The sequence below is a fragment of the Dipodomys merriami genome, unplaced genomic scaffold (assembly GCF_024711535.1).
Source record: "Dipodomys merriami isolate MVZ:Mamm:240054 unplaced genomic scaffold, mDipMer1.0.p SCAF_667, whole genome shotgun sequence".
Lineage (NCBI taxonomy): Eukaryota > Metazoa > Chordata > Mammalia > Rodentia > Heteromyidae > Dipodomys > Dipodomys merriami.
In genome coordinates this window covers 48,143-61,065 of record NW_027206254.1, presented here as the reverse complement: position 1 = coordinate 61,065, position 12,923 = coordinate 48,143, and the positions used below count along the sequence as shown (strand labels likewise).

Sequence of the window (12,923 nt, the reverse complement as noted above, 5' to 3'; positions counted from 1 at the left end):
AGAAAATTAAGTTTTCCTAAAGTATTTCCATATGAATTTTGAAAGAAAAAATCATGTTCAAATTATGTTCAATTGTCATCTGAATGCCTACTATTTTCTTCAAATACCACCATGATGATTTAATCCATGTTTTTCTGACCAAAGGCTTATGTTAGATTGTCTAGCAATTCAATCATTTATACTAATACACAACAACAATACATCTGCTCTTTTTTGTTGTTGTTTCAGCAGCTCATGTATTTATGGATATCAGCCTTATCTCATCTTTACAAGCAGTAGTAAAAATAGTACTGGATTTTGAATTGGAAAAGTGGCTTTAAATCCTAGCTCTTCTTTACTATTCTATAGGCTGCCTTAAATTACTCATTTGGCCTCTCCTAATAAACTCAGTACATTTCAGTTTATTCACTACCAATAAAGCAGAAAAAAATTATAAGGTTATTCAATTGTTAAAATGATAAAATATTAACTGAATCAAATTCTAACATTTTCAATCATTTCTATAAGTAGAACTATTATTTTATAATTCATATCTAGTGAATATAAGCTAAGCAATTCCTTCTTAAAATTATGTGCTACACTCATTTATAGATCACCTATCACAATGATATATTCTGCCATTGAGATAGATGTGTAACAGTAAACATACACATCCATTTTTTTCACTTCTTCCCCAAAAACCTACCCAGAAAAAGAGGGTTTTTTCCTTTCTAACATACAGGAACTTTAAAAATTAAGAGATAAGGTTAGGAAGGTGGCTCAGTGGAAGAGTGCTTGCCTTGCATGCATGATGCCCTATGTTCAATTCCACAGCACCACATAAGCATAAAAAGCCAAAGTGACGCGATGGCTCAAGTGGTAGAGCGCTAGCCTTGAGCTGAAGAGCTGAGGGACAGCGCCCAGGCCCAGAGTTCAGGCCCCATGACTGACAAAAAAAAATAGAATAAATAAATAAATAAATAAAACAAATTAAGAGATAAAAGCAGCAACCAAAACTTTAGAATCTAAAAAGCACATGGTTGAGTGACAAATGGCTTAGCAAACAGTAAAAAGTCTAATCTTTAGCAAACAGTAGAGAATATCAACAACAATCCCAATTTCCCAAAGGCCCAAGAATTGGCAGTTCCACATTCATATAAAATGGAATGAGGGGGAAGAGGAAAATGGAGGATCCTAAGAAAATGAAGACTATATCTAGCCCAACAGAACTCAACTATCTCTCCCCAATGCCAACAAAAGCTGAAAGCATTCTGTCTGAAGAAGGCAAAACAGATCTCAGGACTAAGAAAATGATGCACAAGTGAAGGCAAGAAAACATAATCAAAACAAAGTTGAGTAAAGAAACATTTGGGGGAAGGATGCTAAGACTTCCCAAGACCTATCATTCCATATTTCCCTCACACCTCTCCCCACCTCAGAATGCTTATAGGCAATCTTCACTCTAGGTCATAAATCAGAAGAACTTTCTTACAGGGATGTAAACAGCTAGAAGAAAATATATGAAGATATGACATTAGCCAAACCAGGTTACCATGCAGAGAGGCTAACAATTGGCAAGCCTTGAGAATTCCTAATTTTATTTCCTTACTCTTACATACAATTACTGTTAGAGAAAAGAGTATATAAAACATAAAGACCAAAGGGTGAAAAAAAAGGTAGAAAGAAAATATAAACTGGAGAAAACAGACCACACAAAAAGAAAACCAAAATAAATAATTCAGGCATGCATGCCTGTAATTCCTACCACTTAGTAGGCTAAAGCAGGCAGATCTTAAGTTCCAGACCAGACTGATATACAGAGACCCTGTCACAAAAAAAAAAAAAAGAATCTAACGTTTATATATTCAGAAGCAAAGACAAAGTCCTATCATTATCAAAGTAGAATATATAATTATAAAAGACCCCCCCAAAAAAAAAACCACCTAAAAGCTCTTGAAATTAAATCAACAAGAAAAATGAAAAATAGACTGGGTAAAGTAACTTACTACTAAAATCCCAGCTACTTCTAAGCGAAGGCTGAAAATGAGAGATTTGGGTTTAAGGCAAGCCCAGATAAAAAGTGAGCCTCCATCTCAATAGAAAAAGCTGGGTGTTATAGTTCAAGAATGTAATCCCAGCTATGTAAAAAGTATTAGAGAGAAGGATTGTGGTCCTTGCTGGCCCTGCCAAAAATGCAAGATTCTATCTGAAGAGTAAATTTTTAAAAGGCTGTAGGCATAGTTCTAATTGCAGAAAACCTGCCTATCAAGCAAGTCCACCAAGAAAAAAATTTTAAAAAGCTTAGAAATTAGAAGACTAATCAAGATCCATTATCCAAATAAGTTTAAGGGAGAAACAAAATATAAAGAAGTTATTAACAACCTCCAAGCAAGGAAAGGTCCAAAATTATGAAATGTTTCCCAGATTGAACGAGCATATACCAAATCCTTAACACCATAAATAAAAGCAAACACATGAAGAGATCTACCATTGTAAAATTTCTGTATACTGAAAATAAAATCTAAAACTTTCAGATTTTTAAAAATGAGGAGAGGGAAAAACAAAGAGAGAAAAACAAAACACAATTCACATAAAATATATGACAATATATGATTAAATGCTTTAGATTTCACAAAAACCATATGGATGCTAAAAAGCAAGATAAAAAGTATAAAAACTATACTCCATCAGTTATTCTTTGCCTAAACCAAGACTCAAACAATTATCAAGGTAAAATAAAGCCATTTTCAAATACCAAGTAAATCAATAATGAAGACAATATGGGTCACTAGAAAATGAAGATCCAAAAGAGGAATCCAAGGATAACAGTGGACTACCAAGCTTAAAAGGCAGATAGTCAGGCAGACAGGACAAAGACTTCCTCAGGAAGATAAAATTGATAACCTGGAGACAGTGATGCAATTTACACTTAATGATAAAATGACAAATATAAAGAATACTACAGGAGAGGCAAGAACTCCACCATATCACCCTAGGGTAAAGCAAACAATGAAGCCACAATGAAATTTCTAATTAGTTCTTTTAATCCTCTCACACTTCAGGACAAGAACACAATCAAGAAAAATCAAGTACGTAAAGGACTCTTCTAAAAAATAGAACCCCTCCAACCCCGCTTTGGGGTTGGAGGCATGGCTCAGGGTCACCCAGCATCAGCAAATGAGCAAAAGATAAGGAGTTCAAGTCCCAGTCTCAGATTAAAAATAGAGAGAGGGAGAGAGGGAAAAGGTGGGAGGGAGTGCAAGAGCATGCACGCAAGAGTGCCCCCCAAACATACAAAAATTGGAAGGGGAGGGAAGAGAAACAAATTGTAAAAAAAAAAAAAAAACCAAACCTATGCTGATAAACGAACTCTTGAGAGGAGAGGGAAACCTACCATGTCTATATATTAGATAGCTGGGGACTGGAGGAGGGGAGGAAAAAGACAAGAAGGCAGCCATAGCACATTGTACTGGTTAATTGGAAAGTAATTATCTTTTGCAAAAATACTAAATAATGAAAGTAACACAATTGTAACTACTGGCAGAAAGGAGTATTGGTAGGAAAAGTGAGCAGCTGAGTAGATCATTTTGTACTTAAGAAGTTAATAAAGCCAAAGGGCCTGTGACTTAGTCAAAGTTTAAAGGGTTTTACCAAATTTGCTTAATTTGTGTAACAATCTTACCATAAATACTGTTACCTCATTTTTAAAATGAAAAAAATTGAGGCTTAAAGAGGTTAAGTGATCCAAAGTTACATAAAACTAGATGACACAGGAGGGACAAACCTATGCAATCTAATTTCAAATCCATGCTTCTAACCACCAACTTATGTTGCATATTCAATAGCAAGACAAGCATGTTAGAAACTAGAGTAAAAGCACCATCATCTAAAAGAAGAAAGGCAAAGGTGTTTCTAGGAAAGGAATCTTAGGAAGGAAGCAGGCAGGAAGCTTTTATTATTTATTTTGGTTAATCATGTAAAAACTATGACTCTTTAAATTGATCATGCACTCTTAAAAAATTAAAACTAGAGTCAAGCATGATGTTACACAGCTGTCATCATCAGCACTTGGGAAGGTGTAGCCAAGACAATTGTCAAGCCTGGACTATAGACTGAGATACTACCCATAAAAAAGGTTTACATTATCGTGTTTTAACTGATGTTGTTAACTGATGTGTTAAATGATACTGCTCTTATATTACATATAAGAAAACGTATTCCTGTATACATAGAAGACAGGTATCAATTCACCTCCAAGAATAATGAGGTTAGCAAGTCATTTTATTAATTTCTTTTCAATTCATTGAAGAAATTATATGATTCTGCATCTGTAACAGTTGTACTTAAGATGACAGAAAATTTAAACTTTAAATCATAATAAAAAAAGCAGAGAAAAGTCTGCTCATTAATTTGTTCAAAAAAAGTATTTAGCTGCTGCCCTTGAGGAACTCCTAGTCTTGTGGGAAAAACTGGTAAACATAATTATAATCAAATACATGCAAGTGTTTAAATAAAGGAACATTAAAAGGTGCTAAGGAAACAATATCCTCTGAGGAAAAAACATCCTTCAGAGGGAACATCGAAGCTGAATCTTGAAAGATGAACAGAAGTCTGGCTATATTTCACATAAGAGGTTGTGCTAACAATCACAAAATGTATTTCAGAGAGGAATAACTTATCTTCACGTTCTTATAAATAAAAGCTCATATTAAAGGCTAACACATGAATCTTTTTAAAAAAGATAACTTTTTGAAAGTTAAACATATAATCATAAGATCTTGATCTGTATTTTTACTCTTGATACTCACTTCAGAATGGCTATTTGAAAGTACTTCCTACATAAACACTTTAAAATCTGAAATGAGTATTATCTCTGGTGATTAAAGAATAACCACTCATTCTCCTAACCTCCCAAAATATTTATGTCAGCATTTCCAGCATCATAATAGTAGTCCCACAAGAGACAAAGGTGATAAGCAACACATGAAAAGTAGAAAAAAAATTACAATTATAACACTGTTTTAACTGGAAGGTATTCCCAAATCCTCTTATAAGGACAAACCTAAATATTTCTTTTTCCAAATTCTAGTGGGAAAAGAAATAACCAGCAATAAAGTAGACCTATAGACTCAATCCCTTCTACAAATTCATTGCTCCAAATCTGTTTGTACTCAATAATTACCAATTGTGCCTGTAGTAAGTAACTACAGCCAACAAACTGTCCCCAAGATTCAGTCATGTCCTATGTAAAATGGGTATATTAATGTGGTTATAGCTACACCTTCACAAACAAAAATGTTTCTAATAAGGTAATGCCATACACTAATCAAGTGGCAGTCTGGATGAAAATATTTGCTTCAAGTCTACAACAAATTCCAGGGTAGACTTCAATGATGTTTTGGTAGGCTGACAAAGGTACTCAGGCAGAGTTCCTTTGCTGCCCTTGCAACACTTCTAAAATTATTGATTAGGATTCTACCCCTTTGTTACAGTAATAATATCATTAGTGCACATGCACACACATGCACACACACATTCACACACAAAACCTACAAAGGGGTTTGGGATATAGTTCAGTGATAGAGCACTTGCTTAACATGCCCAAGGCCTTGGGTTTTATCCTCAGCACAAGAAAACAGAAACCACCCTTCTAAATAATTTTCCCCTAATTAATATTTATCTCAGTTACCATCTTTCTGGAAAATAATTTGTACTAATATCTTAAATTAGGACTCTATCCTTGCAGCTAAGAACCTAGTTGTAAGTAGCATCCTGATTGTGTAGAGCAGTAAGTTTTGGAAAGCCCTGCTATGTTCCTACCAACAGGAGGAAAACAAGAGAAAGTCATAACAGGAGCATAATAATTGTAATTAAGAAAATCATAGCAGGTTTGAATTCAAGATGTCAGGTTTTCATTTCTGTATGAAATATCTCTAAATTTAACATCTATATAACGTAACTGTTTCTTTACGAACTTTAGTTGATTTAGAAAACATTAATAATCATAAATAAGTATTAAAACTATAATTAGAGGTGTCAGGATGATAAAGTTAAGTGTTGAACAGTAAGTATAATAATACTGTTATGAAAACTACCTCTTAGTCTTTTAAAGTGCAATTTTGTACTAGGATACAGAATACATATGATTAGTAACCAGATTTGAAATTGTGAGTATTAAACTAATTAAAAATATGAAAAATTTTCTCCTTTCAATTAACATGTTTGAATTTTGAAAAAAAACCTTACCAAAACATTTGCCCATTGTCTTCTTTTTCTAAAATTATAATTCCTTTACAATATGCTCAGCTTTTCCAAAGTGAAACCCGTAAATATTCATATAGAATATAAATAATTCAGTTTAATGGAAGGTCAGTCTTAAAAAAAATTCCAATACTAAAATAATTGAACATATTGCAAGTTTTGGTCTTTTCATAATTCCTATATTTTGATCAAGGTTAGTCAAAGACTGGCAAATGTGTGGAAAGAACATTCCTCAAAAAAAAAAAAAATCAACAAGTCCTAAATTGATGAAGTCTTAAAGCAAAACAAAATTTCAGAACTTTTCTATCCGGTCAGCATCAAAGATAATGAGATCCAGCATGATTATCACATTATTTCCAATCAAAGTGAAAAATGCTGGTTTAATAAGGAATTTTAGACTGTGTATTTTGGGGGGGGAGGGGGAAGGTAAGGGAAGAATCTCTTAACAAAGAGGAATTGATCAGCAGAACCTCTTATTTCATGCCTATATAAATTCAACCCTCCAAGACTTACTTTACTCTTTAAAATGGCTACCACCTTGACCTGCTATGCAAAAGAAAAAAATATACAGTATACTATCAACAAAGATAAATCGGGTTATTTTGACAGTGTATGCCTTTCTCTCCCTAAAAATATTGTTTTTAGATTCCCATTCCTTTTCTGTTCAATAAAGTAACCATTAAATTAAGTTTACAAAGGCTGATCAATTACAGGATGAGGGCAACCTAAAGTCCAGGTTAGGTCATCTTTCCTCCAGTGTCAGACTAGGAAAAGTAGGTAACATTATCTTCCACAGGGTAAGATCAAACACAGTAGAACAAAAAAAGGACTGTCTAGTAAAGAAGAACAAATGTGAGAACCACAACTCCCCAAGAAATGATCATAAGGATTTTAGTAACTCCACAAAGAGTAGATTAACTATTATGTGCGTTAATTAAATAGTAACTTTTCATACTTAATCTTCTAAAATTGATTTATAAATAATAAGTTATTTGGTGTCCCTACACCTATTGTAAACATATGCCCAAAACTATTCTCACAAATATTTACATAACTTATACCATTTTCCATCCAATCTGCAATCATTCCAGAACACTCTTGCTGAAAACTTACCACAAATATGAATTTTCACATACAAAAATTAAAACATACGCCTAAAACTAATTTTGTGCATATTTTGTCCACATAGTGCTACTAAATAAACTTCAAGTCTGTTGAACATCTGCAGAAATATGGTATGATCTTACCTCTCATCCTCTCCATCCAACAAGGGTGTCGTCAGCGGTAGCACCTTCAACGGGAAAAGAGAAGCAGAGGCTGCTAGGCTGCTGCTACTCCCATCTGAAACTGCTGACATTCCCCCACTGTCACCACTGATAGTCTGAGGTAAGCCGACTAAGGAGGGCTCAGCTGGGCGTCTGGCATCTTCGATTTGGCTTCCAATTGCCTGAGCTAATGATTGTGCAGAGAACTGAGTAGAACTTAGTGGGATCTGTTGTGCCAAAGGCAAATTTATGTTAGCAGCTATTAAGGGAGACTGACTAACACTCTGAACCAAATTACCATTTTGGGTGGCAGGGGGTTGTGCTATATTCTGTGGTGGAACCAAGTTTGTTGGGGCAGAAGGCATTCCAGAAGGACCGGTTGAACTAACCTGATTTGTAACAGAAATACTACTAGCAGAGGGCAAAGGACTAACTGTGGGCAACTGCTGCGAAACAACTCCTTGAGCTATGGGCTCTACTCCCTGTGGCTGAGGAGGTACAGTTAACAAGGTACTCTGGGGTGCAATAACCAACTGTTGAGGAAGGCTTGAAGCGCTAGTTTGAACTCCCTGATGAAGAATTGCAGTTTGAGCAGGTGGAACTACTTGTGAAGATGGAGGAGCACCTTGCTGAATAACTGAAGGTGTAACTTGGGGAGAGGGCTGCTGCACTGCAGTAGGTATGTTTGCTTGTTGACCAATATTTGCCATTTGACCACCAGTAGGTATAACAGACACTGCTGTTTGAGCCTGGCCAACAGGCTGGCCAGATGCTCCTGCAGGTTGTGCTTGGACTGCCGTGGACTGCACTGGCAGCTGGATCCCCTGTGGCTGAGCCACAGCAATCACTGCTGTTCCTGTTCCCACTCCTGCAGAACTGGACTGGCCAGAGGACATTGCTGTTTGAAGAATTGGCTTCTGTTGTACATACTCTGGAGGATTTTGAGTCACTGACTGACCATGGCCTGGGGCCATTTGGGTAGAAACCATTGGTTGCTGTTGTCCATATTGTAACTGCTGGGGCGATGCCCCTGGAAGAGGAGTTTGCACTGGAGGAGCCGCCTGAGAATATGGCAGTTGGGGTTGAGCCAAACTGGAAATGGAAGGCTGCTGACCTACAGCTGAAGTTATTCCAACCACATTTATAGGCGATGGCTGGATACCAGTTGCAGCATTGATAGTGGCTTGCAGAGGTACTGGTTGAAGACCTTGCTTTTGCTGATAGCTCAGTTCTTGAGACTGTAATTGTACTTGTGACATCTGGGACTGAGAAATACTCTGTGGTATACTAACTGCTGAAATACTCTGAGGGCCAGGGCTACTGAAATCCATCTGCTGGAGGGCCACACCTTGAAGACCTGGTGGTGGTGGTGGTGGTGGTGGTTGTTGTTGTTGTTGTTGTTGCTGCTGCTGCTGCTGCTGCTGTTGCTGCTGCACCACCACAGTAGGGGCTCCCATTTCTCCACTTCCCACACTCTCTGTGTAGTGACTCAGTGTGCTGACACTACTGCTCACTGAACTCCCACTAGTGCTCTCCCTCTCAGAAGTCACTTCTGTTGGGTTTTGTTTAACAGTCTCCACCACTTTATTTATCACCACACCTTCTGTAGCAGGTACAGCATTTTCTTTTTCATAGAACTCAGTGCAAGTCCATCTACCTTTCTTAAAGGGTTCAGAAGTAGAATCTAACTTCACAACTCTGAACCTTGATGTATTAACTGTTGGTTGTTGCTGCTGACTTGAAACCAATCCCACACTCATCCCTGCAGTTACATTAGGGACAGTGTTAGCAATGGTTGAGGAAGAAACAGTACCATTGCCCATGCCACTCAAGATACTCACATTACCACCACTGGTAACAGGCCCAACACTTACACCAGCAGCACTAGGAATATTGCTTGTATTCATATTAGTATTACCAAGCATGCCGCTTGTCACATTAGGACTGAAACTACCCACAGCAGCAGTGCTAACATTATTCACTATATTAGTGCCAGTAACAGAATTTATACCTATACCACCTGGAGTACTTGGAGCACGGATGTTCGTCATTACAGATGCAGGCGAGCCACTTGATGATACAGCAGAAGCTGGTGCAACTGGCACACCACCACCTTCAGAACTTCCAGTTGTGGAAAGTTTTCTGGACACTGGGCTCGAGGGTGGCCCTCCAGGAATGGATGCACTGGCCACAGCAGCATGAGATGGATGGTGGTGCCCATGGTGAAGGTGGTGCCCATGGTGAATGTGATGGTGGTGATGGAGGTGGTGGGGATGAGCATTCCCATTGATCACAACGTTCTGTGGTGAAAGGTGAGGCAAATGAGGCTGCGGAAGGTGGGGCTGGTTGGGAGACACTGCCCCAGGTGTCTCAGCTTCCTGGAAGTTATTCAGAGTCTCTTCTGAGGAGCTTCGTTCCGGCTCCCCTAAGTCTGTAGCCCTGGAAAGTGACACATCAAGGATCTCGGAAGAAGACAGATCTTCCGTGTGAGATTCATCCAGATCGTCATAGCTCTCCGTGTCCTCTGCTATACTGTTGTTAGAACTGATACTGGCAGAGATCTGAGCCGGAGTCACGCTAGTTATCTGGAAGCCACTTTTCTTTTTCATCTGGGTTCCGCCTGGCGCAAGAGGCTGTGCCTGCAGCTGAGCCTGCGAGAGGAGGTTCAGGCTTTGTGGAGGCGGAGGCTGTGGTCCCGACGTGGAAGATGCTGCAGGAGGCGGCGGCTGGAGCAGAGACGGAGGCGGAAAATCCTCCGAAGATGTGGCCGCGCTACCAACGCCGGTACCTGCTGCTGCCGCCGCCGCTGCTGCTGCTGCTGCTGCTGCATTGAGAGCGGAGGCGCTGCCACCGCCGCTGCCCCTTCGGGGGAACATCGCCGGGTGCGCCATCTTCCTAGCACTCATGTCTGCAGCGGCGGCCGCCGCGGCGGCGGTGGACTCGGGCGGCTGGTGCATTGTGTGGAGGACCGGGGGGGCGTTGGAGGCGAGCGCAATTTCCTTCTGCACCGTAATCTTTGTATTGGAGACGCCGGGGAGGAAAACGGGACCTGACGCTCCGCCCGGCGCGATGCCTCCTCCTTCTCCTCCTCTTCCTCCTCCTCAATCGAAGGCGCCGGCCGCTCCTGCCTTCGAGGGCGAGCTTCGGGAAGGGAGGATGAACGAGGGTGAACCCGGCAGCCAGGGACCCGAAGGGGAGCCCCCCCCCCTCCCCGCCCCTTCAGGCCTTCGCCATTCACTTTCCCCTCTAGTCACACACCCCCCTTTATATTCCGCTTCACGTGGGGTGCGGGGCGGCGGGGAGGGGAGTCCGGGAGGGGGATGGGAGGGCGGGGGAGGGGAGGGCGGGGGAGGGGGGGAGCAGGGGAGGCCGAGGGGGAGGAAAAGCGAGAAATGCCCACCTTCTGCGGCCAACTCCGGCGCCGCCTCAGCCCCCTCCTCCCGCCGCCGCCGCCGCCGGCGGACGCAGCAAAGCCCTCCCGGCCGCCCTGCACGCAGGCAGCCCGCAGCTCCGAGTGGCCGGGCCCTCGCCACCCCCCGGCGCCGCGGCCGGTCGCCGGCGAGCCCCGAGCTCGGTGTGGCTCAGACCTCCCCGGCCGGCCCCGCTCCGCCCTCCCCCCTGCGCCCCGCGGACCCTTTCAAACCCCCTGGGCTCGCGGCGGCTGCTCCGGGAGGAAACGCTGGCCGCGGCCTGGGCCGGGGCGGTGCGGCTGCGAGCGGGGCGGCGGCGGCGGCGGCGGCGGCGGTGGCGGCGGGGCGCCCGGTACGGTGAGCCCAGCAACGAGGCGCGGGCGGGCGCGCAGAGACGCCGGGTCCTCGCGGAGCACGGCCGGGGCGCGGCGGCGGCGGTGGCAGCGGGAGCCCAGGGACCGCTCCATCACTGGCAGCCATGGAGCCCGAGCATTTTCCTCCCTCGGGGCAGGCGCTCGGCTCCGCTCACGTCCTCGGGGAGGAAGGGGCCGGCGCCCGGGCTCCCCGGAGGGCGGCGGGGCGTGCGCGGGAGCGGAGGGGGCCGAGCCTCGCGTCCTCTTCCTCGGCGGCCGGCGGGTCCTCAGCCCGCGGCTCCCGCGGCCGGGCGGGCGGGCGGGCGAGCGGGGGCGCGGGCGGCGGCGACGGCTCCTTCCTCGGCGGCGCTGGCGGCCGGACGGGCTGGTGCGGCGACTGCAGCCGACGCCGTTCAAAGGAACGAGAGGCGGGGTGGGTCGGTGCCGGCGCTCGGGGCGGGGGAGTGGGTGGGTGCCGGGGGCGGGCGGCGGGCGGGGAGGGGGCTGTGGTGGTTGTTACTAGCGCTCTCCGCCGGGCTCCACCGTATCCCCTCCCGTCTCTCGCGGCAGTGGGAGAGGAGGGACCAGCGCCCGAGCGCAGAAGGAGGAGGGGCGACCGCCGGCCTGAGGAGGCGGCGGCAGCGGCGGGGGAGGGGGGGGCGGCGGCGGAGACAAGGGAAGATGGCGTCTGCGCATGCGCCCCGGCGCCGCAGACATAAAGCCGGGTCCGGCTGGGGAAGGAGGCGGCGGGTCTTCGGACTTAGCCGAGCCGCCGGCTTTCTCCACGGAAATTGCCGAAGGCGCGCGGAGACGCCGACGCCGGGGGCGGTGGGGGTGGGGCCTCTCGCTGGGAGAGCGAATCCCGGTCGCCAGCTGAGGGTGGGGGAAGGGGGTGGAGGGCGGTGGGTTTCTGCTTGGTGGGGGCGGGGAGGGCGCGGGGCCGCGCCGCGCGCGTGCGCGGGCGCTAGGTGTGTCCGCTCTAATCCCGCCGCGGGGCGGGGCGGGGCGGCGCGGCGCGGCGCGGGCCCGAGCTGGGTGCGGCGGGCAGGGGCTGCGCGGGGTCTCGAGTGCGCGCGCCCCGGGTGGTGTCTCCCCCGCACCCCGCCCCTGCGGATTGGGTTAGGAGGCTTTTCTCCGCAGCGCCGGCGTCACGAGTTTCAATTCCCAGGAGCCCGCGGCCACGACATGAGTCAGGCTTTCTTCCTCGGCGCGTGGCGGAGCCCTCCTCCTCCTCTTCCTCCTTCTCCTCCTCCTCGCCGCACCTGGGGCTCGCCCCCGGCCCACGCCGCCCCTCGGGTGTTTTTGCCCCGGGGTTGCCCCACCCCACGAGCTAGGGGTTCGGTGCAGCGCCCCGTGGCTCCCGCGATAGCCTTTTGTGCAGTGCGGTGGCGGCTGCCATGCGGTCCTCGCCCTTCGACGGGCCGGGCGAGGCCGCCGCGCCAGCCAGGCTGCGGGGTGGGCTGCTCGCGGGAGGGCCGGGAGGCCGCCTCCGCCCTCACCTCGGGGGTCGGAGGTCGGGGGTCAGGGGTGGGGGGGGGGGACAAGCAGCCCGGCCAACCAGCTGACCTCAACAGGTGGGGTTGATCGCGGCCCTGCCTCGTAGTTCAGCGATTTTTGGTTTGGTTTTGTTGTAATCATGAGGTGGCTCCCATTTG

General features: G+C 45.5%; 1 protein-coding gene and 1 long non-coding RNA gene across 8 annotated transcripts in view; one reads left to right on the top strand and one right to left on the bottom strand.

Annotated features, from left to right (window-relative positions):
• LOC138815760 (TSC22 domain family protein 1) overlaps positions 1-11,074 on the bottom strand; it is a 93,089-nt gene extending 82,015 nt beyond the window's left edge. For 4 of the 5 annotated variants that reach the window (XR_011368458.1, XR_011368457.1, XR_011368456.1 and 1 more), the window contains exons 1-2: positions 10,906-11,074; positions 7,488-10,646 (exon numbers count right to left, since the gene is read on the bottom strand). Coding sequence is in view for 2 of the 5 variants with exons in the window: in XM_070005133.1 (XP_069861234.1) it covers positions 7,488-10,462 (2,975 nt within the window). In the remaining 3 variants the exon portion in view is untranslated. The remainder of the gene's footprint in view (positions 1-7,487; positions 10,647-10,905) is intronic. The other variant, XM_070005132.1, reaches the window with a different exon arrangement.
• Positions 1-12,923, top strand: part of LOC138815762 (uncharacterized) — a 59,972-nt gene that overhangs the window by 38,381 nt on the left and 8,668 nt on the right. For 2 of the 3 annotated variants that reach the window (XR_011368461.1, XR_011368459.1), the window contains exon 3: positions 7,430-7,626. This is a non-coding gene — a long non-coding RNA (uncharacterized lncRNA). The remainder of the gene's footprint in view (positions 1-7,429; positions 7,627-12,923) is intronic. The other variant, XR_011368460.1, reaches the window with a different exon arrangement.